Source organism: Electrophorus electricus, chromosome 2, assembly GCF_041902795.1.
Source record: "Electrophorus electricus isolate QZ-2024a chromosome 2, ASM4190279v1, whole genome shotgun sequence".
In the NCBI taxonomy this organism is placed as follows: domain Eukaryota; kingdom Metazoa; phylum Chordata; class Actinopteri; order Gymnotiformes; family Gymnotidae; genus Electrophorus; species Electrophorus electricus.
The window spans coordinates 34672437-34689258 of record NC_137498.1 but is presented as its reverse complement, the minus strand read 5'-3'; the positions used below and the strand labels follow the sequence as shown (position 1 = coordinate 34689258).

The window sequence follows — 16822 nt, the reverse complement described above, 5'->3', positions numbered from 1 at the left end:
TTGGCGTAGGGGGCGCTGCGGCAACATGGGCAGGCCATGACAAAATCATCTTCATTATTGACTAACAGAGTGATTTTATAGTAACAATGATCATTCTATTCTTACAGGTTTTATTTAAGTACGTGACATCATAAAATCAACATAATTTGACACATATATCAAGATGATGCAATTTAAGAGTGTAAGATTATGAACAACTGACGAGGTTGAAGTATGCTTTTTATAGAATGTACTCTAGCTATATTTATTTGCAACTTTGCTGATATTATTTATTATTACATTATGCCATATTGAATTGCAGTTTCACACAAAAGGGGTCAATAATGTATGTATGTAAGTGCTATTGTATGTATGCAGTCTATTTGTATATTGTCCAATTCTGATGACTGACTCTCTGTCTATAATAATTATAGTCCATCTTCTTAAGCAAATGATGCACTGTTATGTGTCAAGTTTTTCATTCCTACAGGCAAGGTGCAGTGGGGCCTATGTGACTGCACCATTTGGTTAGGCAAACTGAAGTGGAAATGAAAAGGATCTCATGATGGCCACATAGTACTAGGGTTAGTTTCACTTGCCTTTCATGTGAATTTATTGTTAATCTCTAGATTTTTGGGAACACATCACATTTTCATCCTCATATGGAGCACACTTCTTTCAGACATGTCAATATCAACAGTACCAGGGTTAAAGGTTTTAAGTCTGAATGTTTTGGAAGAATAAATGGTACAATTCAAAGATATGCTTAAAGAATGTTTAAAGCATTCATCATTAAAAGCAAATAGATTATCATCATAGTACAGAAAAGGTGGGAAGATCTAGATATGTCGGGTCCATTCTCTTATCTTTTTCATATACCTCGGTCAGCAGTTCACAGATCAGATCTCTTGTACATAACAGCACTATCAACAGCTTCTGCAACACTGATTAGCCTGTTTTCACCAAAGGTCTTATCTTCAGACTATGTCAGATTTCACTTGCCTGATCAGTTTTTCACAACACAACTGGAAAAACAGGAAGTCCAAACATTTCCAGGTCCATCTAACCCATCCACCCATCTAATAGGACCGTTCCTTTTTGCCAAACAAACAAACAGTAATTATTGTAAATGCATTTATAATTAATTTAATTTAATTCTCTTTTCATTAATGCAATGTGTCTAAAAAAACTGAAAATCTATATGTGTTTACCCCTTTGATGTCAGAAATGAGGGGATATTAACATGCAGGGATGTAAGAAGGCAAGTAAGTTAAGATTGGTGAGTTGAGGAATCCTGAAATGTGTTAGATGTTGTTGTACAACTATGTTGTTGGATGTCTGGAGCATGATCAATAATTATTGCTCTTATTTATTTATTGTTTGTTAACGAGGGCAAGAGGTCTAAATATTTAAAAGTTGGGATGTGGCATTACTGTGAATCCTACTCAGCATGATAGAACATCTTGTGCCTCATTTGTTTGCAGGATAAGTGTAAAATATTTTTTTTCTCTTGACTTTCTTCATTTCATTACTATTGTGATTTAGTCATAACAATTTTGGGGAGATGAAAATGTTTTCATAGTGGATGAAGGAGTCACGGCAATTCACAGGGATATTTCAAGAAACATTATGAGTGAAAAAAAGTAGGCATGACCAAAACAATTTTCAGATTTACTTTTCAACTATTCTATGTTACACCTTGCCATGAATGTCAAAATCACAAAGACAAAACTGATTAGTGTGTAAGAGGAAAAAAAGGGATGTTATTTGTATGTCTTCATTGCCTAGTGTGATGTGCTTGCTCTTTCAAATTGAATGTACCATGTGTGACAAGTGGTTTGATTGCATGGGCAAGCCTTCAACCAAAGGAGATTTTAACTGCCCTATGTGGTTAAACTTATTTTATTTATACTTTTAGGCCATCCTCTTTGCAAACTATGATTGTGTTTGTTTTGTTTCCCATGTATTTTCTTCTCGTTCATAATGCCATTATCTCTATACAACACAAATATTCTTAATTTAACACAATAATGAATTTGGTTATATCAATTAATGGAAAAACTGACTAAAGTTACAGTCAGTAACTGTACAGTTTATCTTATTTGTAGTGTTTCTTGGTGAACTAAACTCCAGGCTCTCATTGTCACTGCAAAATAATAATAATAATAATAATAATAATAATAATAATAATAATAATAATAATAATAATGATGATGATGATGATGATGATGATGATGATGATGATGATGATGATAATAAAACAATTCGAAAAATATAAGATTCCTAACTGTCTCAGGTTAAATTGTGTGCAACCTAACTGCAATGAAGTTAGGCCTAACTACACAAACTACACTATTTACAATGTAATATTTACCTTTAAATTGACACCATACTGCTGTCTTGTAAAAACATTTTACCTCTCTAACACGTCCATAATGTGTCTATGTTATTGTCTGCTTCTGTATGGTTTGATATATGTTGGCATACTGTGGTCTGGGTAGACTATTATTATGATTGTAAGCATCTTTGGCTTGCCTACTTGAAATGTGCTATATAAATCTAAATTTAATTAAATAAATAAATAAATAAATAAATAGGAACGTTTCTCGCACCTTAGTATTTTAAATTAGACGATTAAGCCGCCGTCGACCTCTGCTTGAAAATATACAGTAAACGTATTCATATCCACGCGCATCAGGAAAGTAAACGTAATCCCCCATTGAACCACACCGCCATTTTTGTTAGTGGCAGAACTCCAAGACAGCGTGCTCTAAATAATGTTTATAAACCTTTAAGAGGGAAGACAATACTGGTGTTAAATTGCTCTACGACGCCGTAACTATCACATTATGGGACGTTCTTAAAATTGGCTATACGACGAAGAAATGTTAATGGACAGGTGTACGTGCGGGGCGGAAGTAATGTCCTTGGCTATATGTTTCCGTGTGAAGGTGCAAATTGTGCGACCTCAATAAGCGTAATGGACTGTGCGGATTAAGAAAGCTGCAGTAAAATGCCGCTGAACTGAAACCAGCAACGTGAATGACAACAAGAATGTATGTAAGATTGGTTTGCTTTGTTTCTGATTACAGCAAATGCGAGTTACTTTGTTAGCTAACGCTAACTATGTCACCTGCGCAGTTGGCTGTTTCATATCGTAAACAGCTGTTGGCAAACTGACCTGCCCCGTGTTATCTTGTTTTACTGAGGGTTAGTTAGGATTTTACGATATTTAGCCTATGGTTATGAAACGGAATTTTAAAGATGTATTGCTATTTTTTTCCCAGTAGGCCGCCGACGTTATATTGTTGTGTATAGCCTACTATCAGGTTAACTGCAAACATTTTCAGTAGACTTGTATATTGTTAACAATATGGTTATGATTTAGTTTAAGGAAATAATGCGGGTTGTTTAAGAACAGAAGAGGGTGGTTTAATCTCAGAATGTAGACATTTCTTCACGTTTTTATACTGACTGATCGGTTTTGTTATTAGTGTGAATAGTTGTGATTTTATTACGCTTTAGAAGTTTAATTTTAGCATTGTGGGTAGTTTCTCACGGTTTTTAGATTACCATGAGGTGGCCTAATCAGATTTCTACGTCATGAGAATATGTACACGCGTGTCACTCCACCAGTCCGCGAAGAGGACGACGTCTATAGTCTTGACAGCAACCTTGCTTCTCTTTTTTTTTTTTACTGGGTTGGTCCTTTAGCGTGTCGTTTAATCTGCTGGAGTGTTCGGTATTCACGTTCAGCAGGCTACGGCATCTTTTCCTACACCTAACGTTTGTCTGAAGTGTGGTTGGCTGATGGATGAAAGGCGGATAAGGTTGGTTGATGGTGGGACGCAAGGTATTAGAACAGCCTACTCTCTATAGCTAAAAATAAAAGTATATACCGGTGTAGCTACTGAATTTGTAACGATTCTGTTGTGTTGCTTAACGCTAAATTAGCCTAGCATTTAGGAAACTATTTAACATTTGATGATTAATAAATTAATCCGCCTATAGACCTGTTGGATTATTTATGCATATGTAATAACTTAAACAAGATATGCATTTAAAAAGGTATAACACCAAGTGTAGATATGGTCTTAAGCAATGCAGATTTAAACTCAGACTGGCTGCTTTTGGGAAAACCTACACAATCTTCCCTCCATTGAATATTGGCTGGTTACTTTGTGTCCAAATAATCAAATAAAGCATGCTCAAGAGACTTAGAATGCTAAGGTGTTTTTTAAATTTCTTAATGACGAAAATTTGAGAAAATTGTACATCCTTCATAATGTAAATGTTGAGTTTGTCTTCCATAATTCTTTCTCTCCTGTATTTATTGATATGATGCATTAGATGTTTAATGAATGTACTCTGAAGATTAAAGCAGTCAGTCAGTCTTCATACTGTTTGCATGTTTTGTGAGCATATAGTTGTCTTAATTATTCTGTATTCCTCTTTAGTGCTGTTTTTGTGTTTGTGTAGAAGATAAGATGATAAAGATCTTGAAGTATAATTAAATGGCATAACTAAGACCTAAATGTAGGATGTGAATTGATGGTTTGTGAGGAGTTTCTCAACAAATTATTCATCTTGTGTTATTGCATATGTTAGGGCAAGAATTTTCATTTCTGCCGGATGCACACTAAAATTAGTTATTTTTAAAAATTTGTTCTATTTTGATTCACACCTGTGATAAAAGGTTTGCATTTATTTGAAAATGTAAACATGATCTAGATCATGTAGTAGCACTAGGAACATTAGGTTAACAAGCATTCTATGGTTATAATTTAAATAAACCATGCATAACAAACAAAATACCTGGTTTGGTTTTTCTAAACCTGGCATTTATTAGACTATTGAGAGCACTACCAATGTGTGTAACTATCATTCTAATAGCCTCCTGCAAAATCATGACATTTTATTTTTGTTTGTCCTGTTCTGGCTTTTCCAGTAGCTATCTCTATAGTCTCGTAGTCTAGGAGTGCAATGCGGTTGTGGATGTCTCTTCACCTCTCTGCTGGCCCCTCTCTCCATTCTTCACCTCCTGTCTCCAGTGTCTTCTCACTCTGCTTGGAGAAAGGCATGTTCAGGCAGTACTAAGTAGTTTAAATATATTTTACTATGTAGTTTAATTTAGAAAGTTGCAATATTTCCTCAAATTCTTTTTTTCCCCCCAGTTAAATGGAAATATCTGGTGGTGGTTGTGTGTGTCTGTGTGTGTGGTATTTTTTGTTTGTTTGGGGTTTTTTTTGTTTGTTTGTTTGTTTTGAAGACTTGATTTTGTCATGTATTACTTTCATTCATATCTAGACCCTTGTTCTTAGTGGGAACATGCTCTGTGAAGTCAAAAGCGCACCCAGGTGCGGTTTACTATTCTGCACTAGGCCTTGGGAGCTGGTTCTGCTGTTTCTTGGATATCTGCTCTGCCTTTGCCCTCCTGCTGGTAAGCTATATTCACTTGTATGAATCAAGTGAATCTATGTATGAAAAAAGTGACCATGTATGTGGTCATAATCAACATCATGCAACCCTAATTAAAGTGACCCATTTTATTTTATAAATGTTACATCGTTACATAGTCCAGATTATTTATTCATCTTTTAAAATATGTTTACAATGGGTTTCCAGACCCCTTTTGTATTATGCTGCCTCATTCATTATTTTGCTGCTCAAAACATTTGATGGATCTGCTTTGCTTGTAGTTTCTCTGTGATTTATATTGTTGCTGCTGTAGGGCTTGTATTGATGGTTGTTGCAGATATAGTGATTGTTAGTACTCGGTTAGAGAAGTACAATGTGCGAAGCACAATGGTTGCCTTGTGCCTGAGAGAAGCTTTCACTCAGAGAGGAATTTGCAGAACAGACCTGCAGTGTGTCCTTTCTCAAAGTGAAATCCTCAGGCCCTGCTACTGCAATAGGGGATTTAACCCCATCTCAGGTCAATAGAGAATCTGCCTGACTGCCACAACAGCTCACAGGAATGTCACATGCTGTGCTTTTAGAAAGCGGAAGTGTAGGCTTGGTATTTGCTTTGATCTTCGAAACTCAGAGTGGTTTGTTGGTAAATCAATAGCTGAAAAAGCATGTTTTTTATAAGTCCTCCTACCCTTAAAATCTGACTTTGCTTTTTTTTTTTTTTTTTTGCTTTTAAACCTTTAATATTTTGGTCCATCAAAATTGTTTCTTTCTGGATTGTCCAGCTTTTTCTTTTTTTTTTTTTTTTTTTTTTTTTTTTTTTTTTTGCTGCAGCCAAGTAATAATATTCAATGCTGTCTCAGGGGTGGCTGCCAGCATCTGCAGAGTGACGGGTGGTGTGTTGGGTATCCATCGTGACAGTGTGCTGGGCCTGGGCTGGCGGCCGCTCGCCGTGGCCCAAGTGGGGACACGTTGCTGGGAGTCGTGCTGCCTGGAGCCCTCGTGCGGCGCTGTGTGGAGCCTGGGAGGCCGTTGTGTGCTGCTGCGATGCATTCAGCCTGACGGCTGCTCCATCAAGGCGCTGCCACAACCCCATGCCGGGTCTCTGGGCCTCTTGCAGCTGCTTGATAAGGGTTCCTCCAAGAAGACGAGGAGTCCTCGCCAGACACGGGCTGCTGGAGTCATCGGCATGGCAGAGCACAAACGCAGCCATCGTGTATGTGCTGTTCTTGCAGGGATTTTTCAAACTACCTATTTAATTGTATATTTTGTATACAGTTGATGTGGTGTTCCTCCAGAGATCACTTTCCTGAGTGCTATATTGAGCATGTTGGATAGCATTGTGTGTGTGTGTGTGTGTGTGTGTGTGTGTCTGTGTGTGTGTGTGTGTGTGTGTGTGTGATAGATTTATTTATTTATTTATTTTTTGAGCTTGCACAGGTAAAACCAGATGGCTTTGATCTTGTAGATGTGTTTGGTTTAAACATGGACAGTTAAGTCAGGACTTTGCAATAATTTTTCACTCTTATAACAGGACACTTCAGAAGCACAATCCTCCAACCTGACAACTTCAGTGGCTGCAGTCAGTGGGGAAGTCCTGCAAGTGACGGCCAATAAACCGATGAATGATCCCACCAATGGCAGTAGAGAGGTGCTGGCTCCCTCAGCTTCTTGGCAGAATTGGACATCACCAGATGATGTGGATCATTCAGCTTCCAACAGCAGTGCTTGGTCACCAACACTTGTTCCTCAGTATTATTCTTCCACTTCAGCAACAACTCCATCTGGTATAAGTCACAGTTTCCAATTTGCAGTTAACCCTGATATGAGCTCACTAAAAATACTGATTATGAGTTTAGTCCATCTTGACCAATAGCTGTGATGTAATACCACGTCATTGATTACCTTTGATAAACCTGTGTGTTTTCACAACAGTGAGGGAGCTGGTGGTATCTGCTGGCACCAATGTGGAGGTCACTCTGCCGAGTAATGAGGTGGAGCTGAATGCTTTTGTAGTGCCAGCACCCCCTTCAGGTAATTTCATCTAGCATTTAGTTTGTTTTTCTGCCTTAGTTCTGAATTTATTTTTTTAAATTTTTTTTCAGTTGGTGTATAAGGCATGGAGGATTTTTCTTTTTCTGCTTTTAGGGACTAAGTATGCCTTTGACTGGCATTTAAGAACTCACCCTAAAGACTCCAGTGGAGAAATGGAGGGACAACATAGCAAGACGCTCAAACTCAGCAAGGTTAAATGCCTCTAGTTGCTGCTTCATGCTGCATTCATTGTTTTCTTCTAAGTACTAAAGTAGAATGAGTTCAAACTGCTTTTCATATTTAATGTTATCTCCTCAGCTCACGGTGGGACTCTATGAATTTAAGGTCATAGTGGATGGTGATGGTGCACATGGAGAAGGCAATGTCAATGTTACAGTCAAACCAGGTGACTGGGTTTCACTTTTTTTTTGGTTTGTTTATATGTTTAATTTATTGTGAGTAATCTTAAGGTGATTTTTTTTTTTTTTTTTTTTTTTTTTTTTAAATTAATTTTTTTATTTTAATTAAGTAGCTACTCTCCACACCTCTCCACAGAGCCCAGGGTGAATAAGCCACCTGTCGCCGTGGTTTCCCCAAAGTACCAGGAGATCTCTTTGCCAACCAGCTCCACTGTGATCGATGGTAGTCGTGAGTATCACTTGCTGCCCTTGAGAATTCAGCTTTGTTTTACATATCAATCTTGTCACCATTTTATTGTTGAAATTTCAGTAAGTACACATCATGCCTTTCATCTGTTGGTTTATACAAAGTGAAATATTTGTTTAAGAAATTGTTTAGATGCAATGGGAATTCTAAAAACAGATCATTGTTATAGACATTAAGTGTTTTTAACACCATGACAATTGCTTAGTAGTGTTGTATCACCATTTATAAAGATTAGAAGAAAAATGGCTTATTATGTAAATAACTTGCCTTTCACACACATTTAGCCCTATTGCTGCAGAGTATTTATTCTTGGTTCCTGGTTCTGCTGCTGTGGAATATTACACTTTATACTTCTGAACCTGTAGAGGTTCCCAGCTCTACTAGCTGTCCTACCGTTTTCATGTATTTGCTATTCTGACAGCCTAAGTTAATTAATAAATGGCTTGATATGTAATTGGTGAATAAACTGATGCATAATGACTCAAGTTCAAGAAATGCTTTAAACTGCACAGGGTAGTGAATTCCTGGAACTTGCTGCTCTGTTGCACCACAAACAAAGGAACAAAAAACAGAATTAACAGAAGTTCCTGTAGATCCTTTTCCATCCAGTTCATATTTGAGGCTGGAATAAACTGTAAAAGGAGAAACCTTGTTGGTAAACAGTTTGCACATTTCCCTTTCCTGCCTGTCACTGATGTCAAGTGAAACGCCTTTGCAACTGTGGCACGTTTACCAAGTATAAAAATGTGTCCAGAAAGCTTTTTCTTTTCTCATATCAGTGACTGACAACTGGTATAAATGACCCAGTTCATTTCCATTGGTTTGATGATAAAGTTGCATGCCCTAAATGGTGGTGATTAAGGCAAAAACAATCTTAAGGTCACAGAGGAGAAAAATGATGTCTTGTGTCTGCTGACTAATTTAACTCGAGGATGTGCTTATACAAAGAAAGTATTACCAAAATATACCAACTCCTGGTCTGTTTTTAACAATAGTGATCACATTATTGAAATATGTTAGTTATTTCAAAGACATGACTACATCCTGATGATGAAAAGGAGGGCAGATAACCTTCAAGATGACAAAAATGATTATCTCAAGATAAGATAAGGTTATTTCTATTGTCTATGGTATATCTTTCCTATGGTAGTAGGAAAATATATTGGCATACTTTATAAGAAATAGACTTGCACAAAAAACTAAATGTGCTTTAAAACTTGTACCACCAGTTTGGTCCAGTTTTGTCTATTGTGTATTTATAATAAGAGGAATGATTTTCATTACATATTATCTGTATATACTCCAGAGAGCACTGATGATGATAAGATAGTTGCATGGCACTGGGAAGAGGTGAAGGGGCCGCTCAGGGAGGAAAAGGTCTCAGCCGATACAGCTGTCCTTACACTCACGAGCCTCGTTCCGGGCAACTACACCTTCAAGTAAGCATCCAATTACAGCAAGGAACCCAGAGCAGGACCTTGCTGTTCATGAGCTCCCAGCAGGCACAGAACCACAATCAGTTAGCAACTATAATGGACTCTGTAGAAGTTCTAGCCCAGCAATTATTCATGCCAGAAATATTGTTCAAAGAGTGAAATAAATGGTTCATATTTATCATTGTTTGCTTGTCTCAAGTAGGCTTGGTTGACTGATTTGAACAGGAATGTGAAATGGACTGCTTGTGTGCTTGCTGGAGGCCTCTGGGGAATTACACTTTGCCTCAGTCATGTCTCGTTTCTCAGATAATAATTCAGATTGGGAGCCTAAGCCTCTTCTTAGCAGGGCTTTTCATAAACCTGGTTAACCAGTTGGCCCTCTGAATAGTCAAAATTCTTAGTAGTAAATCTTGTTGCCCGTCCTGTTGACATTTCTGTTTTCTGTATAGCTATATTTTGGCTGTATTGTTAAGGCCAGACTCTACTCTCAGGAATTCATTTATTTAGTACAATTTAATACTGATCTAGACAATCACTCTGTTGGTCTATAATCTAAAAGGTCTTGTTTAATAGATTTATCCAGGGTTTGTTGTCCTGTTTTAATTTTGACATTTGCAGTCTCACAGTGACTGACTCAGACGGGGCTCAGAATTCGACCCAAGCCATGCTGTGTGTCAACAAGGCAATGGACTACAGGCCTGTAGCCAATGCCGGGCCCAACCAGGTCATCACACTACCTCGCAACTCCATCACTCTCTGTGGCAACCAGAGCACAGATGACCATGAGCCTCTAGCATATGAATGGTCTCTCAGCCCAGATAGCAAAGGCAAGGTGGTGGAGATGCAGGTAAACAATATAGACTCTCTTCCTTTCGTGACAGGGCATTTTAAGTTGCTGTTAAACCATGCATTAAGTAGGTTGTTATGTGGTTTTACTATTGGGACCTGTCACCTTTGGTTCACATGAACAAGCACTAGGTGGAAATAATGCACCCTGTTTTAACTTTATGAGGCCTGCATGCTACATGAAGCACTGCATATAGGTCATAAGGGTATATGCAAAAGGCATTCCTAGTTTTGTGCATGCACATTCAGAAGTGCTATGAATAAACGTTTTGAGTGAAGAATAACTTTTAGAGCAGTTTTCTTACTCATTTTATACCTTTTGACCAGATGACTAAACACTTCAATTTTAAGACCTTTTTGTTAAGAGCATTTTGTTTAAAAAAAAAAATGGACAGAGGTGCTTTTGTGTGAGATGCAAGTCCAACAAAAAAACTAATGTATTGAGTTACTGAGGTAAACCACTGCATATTTTTTGGGAAAATATTGTTCACCAGAAATTAGTCAAACTTAAGTGTGTGCAAGACAATAATACACCTCTGATCAACAAACATCAAATATTTTTAACTTTGTGCTTATGTTTTGCAGAGCTGTAGCTTTGTCAGTTGTGTAAATAGCTAGTTATTAATATTGTAAAGGATGTTCAGGTCTGTCTGTATATAGATATTTGCACAAATATGTACAAGGCTAAAGCATAAGATGTGATGCATCTGAATTTTAAGGAAGGAAATGATGTTCTTCTTTTCAGTTTCAGTTCTAAGGCATGTGCCACTGTATAAGCAGTCTTTTATGGAAAACTCAGGCTTTTGAAATAAAGGGTCCACTTAGTTAATTCTTTAGGTAACATTATAGAGCAGGTGCACATAGTAAAGTAATCAATAAGGGTAGATACCTTAGATCTTTCAGTATAATAATACACATACACACACCCCTATTGTACATTAAAGTATATAAACACCTTATAATATATCTATTTGGTTTTTGTTTCCTTTTGTTCAGGGAGTACGAAAACCAAATCTGCAGTTGTCTGCTCTGCAAGAGGGGGACTACACTTTCCAGCTGACTGTTACAGACTCCTCTGGACAGCAGGACACGGCTCAGGTCACCGTCATTGTACAGCCAGGTGAGTGCCTTCCAGTGTGTGTAGCTTCACCCACTGGTGGTGTTTACCTGTAACACTCTAGGTGGAGAGCATGTGGGTTCATTCCTGAGCCATGATGTTGTGGAATTTGCCCTCAGAGAACAACAAGCCCCCCATGGCAGACGCAGGGCCAGACAAGGAGTTGACACTTCCTGTTGATCACACTACCTTGGATGGCAAAAAGAGCAGCGATGACCAAAAAATTGTTGCCTACCACTGGGAGCAGACTGAGTCAGTGACACAATTGTCTCCTTGGAGGAAAAACTTTTGAATGTATTCAGTACAAGGGATGATAAATGAGCTGTATGTGATGATGACACAGTGGGCCTGACGGTGTGAAGATGGAGAACGCAGACATCGAGGTAGCCACTGTGACAGGGCTGCGGGTGGGGAAGTACATTTTCACGCTGACTGTGACAGACGAGAGGGATCTGCAGAGCTCCGACACGGTCACCGTAACTGTTCGTGAGGGTACGGAGCTCAAATGATCGCTGCAGGAACCTTTACTCACGGCTACCAAGTGAATTTGGATATAATATGCTAAAGTATTTTACTTTGCCCTGCAACCAGAGCTTGACCAGTTCCCTGTGGCCAGGGTGCAGTCCAGCCCGCCAGTTACACTACCCTTCCGCACGGCAGTCCTAGATGGCTCCCATTCCTCCGATGACAAGGGGGAGATCAGCTACCTGTGGTCCCGGGATGACAGCAGCCCGGCAGCTGGGGTGGGTCCCACTCATCTGAAGAGCCAGTCAGGGGTCTTCCTGTGTCCTGTGATCATGAACTGTGACATAGCACAGCTGGAAGGAAGAGGCAGTAGTAGATAGTTAGTATTATGGAAATTGGAAATCATGCTAACTTGCAAGCTTTACAAGCTTTGTTTCATTGTTAACTTACTTTTTGAAGTGAATTATTCTCAATTATCATGTGCAGTTTGATTCAGTGTCCCAACAGGTTACCTGGCAGTAAACCTATCCAGAGTAACCAGTTGTGCTGGTTCATAGTTTTGATGTCATAATACCAATGTTTGTTTACGCTTTCCAAATAAATAAAAACAAATTATCCAGGTTGTTGCTGTTAAGGCCATTGGAAATTGGTAAACTGAAGAACTTCATTTGGATGTAATTGTATTTTTATGTTGTATACCCTTTATCGTTTGGTTTTTCAGGATGTCCTGAATAACTCTGACCACCAGCCAGTGCTGTTCCTTGGTAACTTGGTGGAAGGGAAGTACAGCTTCACTCTGACCGTGACAGACAGCAAGGGTCAGAGCAGCTCTGACAGAGGCACTGTGGCGGTCCGCTCAGGTTAGTGGGCGTGAGCCCAATACATGGGTGTGTATGTGTATGCACATGCACACCTTCAATACAAATGGCGGTGGTGTTTGTGGCATTTTGCAAGCAGCCTTTAAAATGCCTTTTTGTGGTAGTCCTCCATAAGTCCGTATGAAAAGGCAAGCAGTAATTTAATCATTTTCCCTCGGGCTGGTGGCAGATATGTGGGAGCAGGACCTTGTGGAGATGGTCTTGGAGGTAGCAGTGTCCCAAGTGTCCCACAGGCAGAAGGACCTGCTACTCAGACAGGTGGGCGTCCTCCTGGGTATTTTGGACAGTGACATCACCGTGCGGGAGATCAGTGCCTTCAATGAACACAGGTTAGTTTGGCCTTAACAGCATGCCCTCTGAGCCTGAATGACACTCGTTGTGCAAAGCACATAACTGTAAATAAGAGTAAATGTCTACATGTCACACAGATCCTATATTACAAAAAACATGGATCAACTTGTGTGTGCACGTACATTCATGCAAAACATTCTTCTCCCTCAGCACTCGTTTAGTATTCTTGGTGTCTGGAGGACCTGGGAGTCCACCACTGTCTGGTCACAGTGTTGCCACGAGATTGCGTAACAAACTTAGGAAGCAAAAAAATGACTTCCTCATCTTTAGGGCCTGGCGGGTGGACACAGTCAGTGAGTACAGATTGCCCTCTCTTACATGCACCACTAACTTGTTTGCATAGGCATCATAGCAGTGCTTCTTACACGTGTGTGTGTGTGTGTGTGTGTGTGTGTCATGATTTATAGTCTGCCAGCTGAACTGCTCCAGCCATGGGGAGTGCGATCCCTTTACCCGCCGCTGTGTCTGCCACCCTTTCTGGATGGAGAACTTCATCAGAACCTACCTGGGGGATGCAGAGAGCAACTGTGGTGAGGAACTACCTCATACTGGGAAGGGGGCAGCACTGCTGGAGGACATGCCTACAGAGCTGATCCCACACAAATTTAAATATTTCAACATTTGACTAATTTTATTTGTGGATTTCCACCCCTGTTTCAGAATGGAGTGTTTTGTATGTGACAATAACATCATTCATGATGGTGGTTGCCATAGCAGCTGTGGTGTGGGGCCTAATCTGCTGTTGCAAAAGGTAAAACAATGGATAATTATTTTAAAGGAGCAATGTGTATGTTATGCCCTTGGTTGCGGATTCAATTCAGGTTTTGGGGTTCGCTGTCCACCTTATTACAGAGTTCCGCCTTACCACTCCGCCTCGCCTCTAGTGATCAAATGTGCCCTATATAAGGACCGGAAGATGACCGCATGGCTTGGCTTAGCATGACCCAGCATTTGCAGTTAACCATCATAGCCATTTGTAGTGATTAGTGTTTGTTTAGTACCCTGTTGATCACCTGTTTAGAACTCATGTTCCTTTGTTAGCTGGCTTAGTTCAGCTTTGTTCATTTTGATGTCGGTGAGTACCATTTGATTGTATGTGTACATAGCGTCTGTTTGTGCACTGGTCGTAGGAAGTGGTTGCCTGTTTTGGTGTTGGGATTGTGTTCATGTTTATTGTTTGGGAGTAAATGTAGAATTGTATCTTTACTTTGCAGTGTGTGTGTGTGTGTGTGTGTAGATGTCTTGTTTTGGCACTGAACCACTTCTGAAGCCTTACCAGATGTACATATTACACCTTGAATACACCTCATTCTTGCCTCATCACCCTTGCCCATTTTACTCATTTCTGTAGTAATAATCATTTCTCGCTGTTATGGCTCTACAACTTGGACAGGGTCATAACAGTGTATAACTATTCACTTGAATGTATACTCTCTCCTGCCTTATTTACTAGTTTGCTGTAAGATTTAATGTGATTTGTATGTGTTGTGTGTACATGTGCATATGCACATATTTTGGGTAGACGCAAAGGAAAAGTAAGACGGAAAAGTCGTTATAAAATGCTTGAAGGAGAAGACCAGGATAGCATGGAACTGCATCCACCTAGAGCAGGTAAAAGCATTTCTATTTAAATATTATATTCCAAGAAAATAAAAATGTAAAGAGATGGATGATGTGTCTGCATTTTCTGTCTGTTTTAGGCCGGCTGAAGCCAGTATCTGCCCCCTCTTCTGCTCTCATGCACTCTGATTCAGACCTGGACAGTGAAGATGGCCAGGCTGGTGTTCCTTGGACAGACCGAGAGCGGGGTCACCTTCTGCGGTCCCAAAATGGGTCCTTGCGCAATGGCCAAGGACCCCACAAACCCAAAAAACAGAGGGAGGAGCTGCTATAGTGGCAAGGACTAAACCCTTCATTGTTTCTCTCTCATGGGCCTTGCACTCCACACACTGGCATGTCACTTAGGAGACTTATAGTTGTGTATGTGGGAACACCTTTCAAAATGGAAAGGCAGCCTGCCTGTCATCTGACGCTGAATCTCAGCATCCAGTCTGAGCCAGGGGACTGGTAGGTTCAGTAACTGTGGCAAACTGTCTTTGGCTGATGTCTTTATCCAGTTAAATATTTTGAGCCATCCACCCCCAGAGCCAATGAGAGTGTATTGCTTCAGAAGATGTAGTATATGTGAAATGGGAGAACTGTTTAACAGGACTTGTTTAAAAAAATAAATAAATACATTTTAAAAACTTAAAGTACCTCTCTAAAAATAGGTCCCACTCTTGACACATCACCAATCAGAAGATAGCTGAGCCTGTATGGCAGTACTCTTTTGTGAACTGATGACTTGAGCCCTCTAAATACTGCCTAGAACATCCCATAACTATACAGCTTCCTCACACTTGTGGCAATAGTGCAGACAGAGCTTGTCCTCGGTGCTGCTCTCACATCCGCCAAGTTTTATGATTGTGTGATGCAAGATTTGTTACTGAAAATAATGCATGTATTTAATCAGGTTGTATGTGATTCTGTGCATTAGTTTGTCTGCGTGGCCTTGGTGCCATCGCATGTATCAGGCTTAGGATTCTTTACCTTTTTGCCAATGAAATCACCAGCAAACAGTGACATCTGCAGATGCTTTGCTTTGCGTGTCAGGGTTAGGATGTGCGTTATAGAGCTAAAGGGATAATGTGGGGGATGTATTTGATGTTTACTTATTTAGGAGTTTGTTTGTTTTTTTTTATTTGGCACACACTGGAAAATTCACTGGATGCAATACTGACCTTCATGTCTTGGGCCTTTGGCTTTGACTAAGGTTCTGTGAAATGAATGCAACCGGAGGTAAAAAGCAGAGTTTTTTGGCACTCGTCTCAAGACAGACTGTTGAACATGAACAACCACTTTGTCTCATCTCCTTTAATTTGTTCAGCAAATTACTTGATGCTCATGCACTTTGTGTTATGCACATTTGTCTGCTACTCGATTCTCACTGGATTCTGATATGACTTGGTCATTTTAGGAGTGCATTTGATAAAGGCTTTTGTGATTTACCATTTTATAAGACACTCCTTTTCCAATGTTGCTCATATTAGTGATGGTGTGTGTGTGTGTGTGTGTGTGTGTGTGTGTAACTGGACTACTTGAATGAAGTATCTTCATGTCAGGATGTTGTAGGGCAAACATTGAATCATTGAATGCATCCTGATGTTTGATCCAAGTTCAATTAATATGAATGCTTTCTTCACAAATGCATGAATGGGTAATGTAAACCCCACTGAAAGAATAGGGAAGAGAAACTGAGAATTATGGTGTTTTCCTAATTTTAATATCAATGTTTTTAGTGAAGGATTCCCTGTGTCATGTGAGTCAAATACAACTGCATTCTTTCAATTAAAATACCTTTGCATCTACATTTTGTGTGTTTTTTGCTTGGCTTGCTTTTCCAAACAGTTCACATTGTGAGACATAATGGGGCAATTCTTTTGGAAATTATTTGTAAACGGACCATATTTGCATAAACTTACTTTGTAGTATAAATCGCCTCTCATCGCAAGATTTTAATCAGAAATTGATGCCGCATGGTGTTTAAATCGGCACAGTCACGTAGGGGCCTGATCTCCTATTCCATGCAATAACATTCT

At 39.4% G+C, this 16822-nt stretch overlaps 1 protein-coding gene across 13 annotated transcripts; it reads left to right on the top strand.

Moving 5' to 3' along the window:
- The first annotated feature begins 2731 nt into the window (after positions 1-2731).
- Positions 2732-16591, top strand: kiaa0319l (KIAA0319-like ortholog). 13 transcript variants are annotated; one of them, XM_027011660.3, is made up of 23 exons: positions 2734-3035; positions 3694-3809; positions 4928-5056; positions 5287-5419; positions 6255-6607; positions 6926-7178; positions 7327-7425; positions 7540-7637; positions 7744-7831; positions 7981-8073; positions 9398-9530; positions 10146-10374; positions 11370-11493; positions 11610-11742; positions 11834-11982; positions 12082-12233; positions 12677-12815; positions 13003-13162; positions 13335-13477; positions 13592-13714; positions 13845-13935; positions 14707-14795; positions 14885-16591. In XM_027011660.3, exons 4-23 carry the CDS (start codon positions 5308-5310, stop codon positions 15076-15078), a joined length of 2955 nt encoding a protein of 984 aa, XP_026867461.2. In that variant the 5' UTR covers positions 2734-3035; positions 3694-3809; positions 4928-5056; positions 5287-5307; the 3' UTR covers positions 15079-16591. The 13 variants fall into 13 exon arrangements, 12 of the variants coding, with proteins under 12 accessions (XP_026867461.2, XP_035384844.1, XP_026867459.2 ...); XR_014117956.1 differs by lacking the exon at positions 3694-3809 and having other exon boundaries at positions 2732-3035; positions 14037-14795; positions 14885-14944; XM_035528951.2 differs by lacking the exon at positions 3694-3809 and having other exon boundaries at positions 4931-5056.
- Positions 16592-16822: the final 231 nt, after the last annotated feature.

Bases quoted from the DNA above. Each gene is read 5' to 3' on its own strand.
- kiaa0319l (XM_027011661.3), top strand. From the start codon at position 5,308: ATGCTCTGTGAAGTCAAAAGCGCACCCAGGTGCGGTTTACTATTCTGC. The intron at 12,234-12,676 runs GTGGGTCCCACT...TTGGTTTTTCAG, and splicing joins ACAGCAGCCCGGCAGCTGGG to GATGTCCTGAATAACTCTGA. The intron at 12,816-13,002 runs GTTAGTGGGCGT...GGCTGGTGGCAG, and splicing joins CACTGTGGCGGTCCGCTCAG to ATATGTGGGAGCAGGACCTT.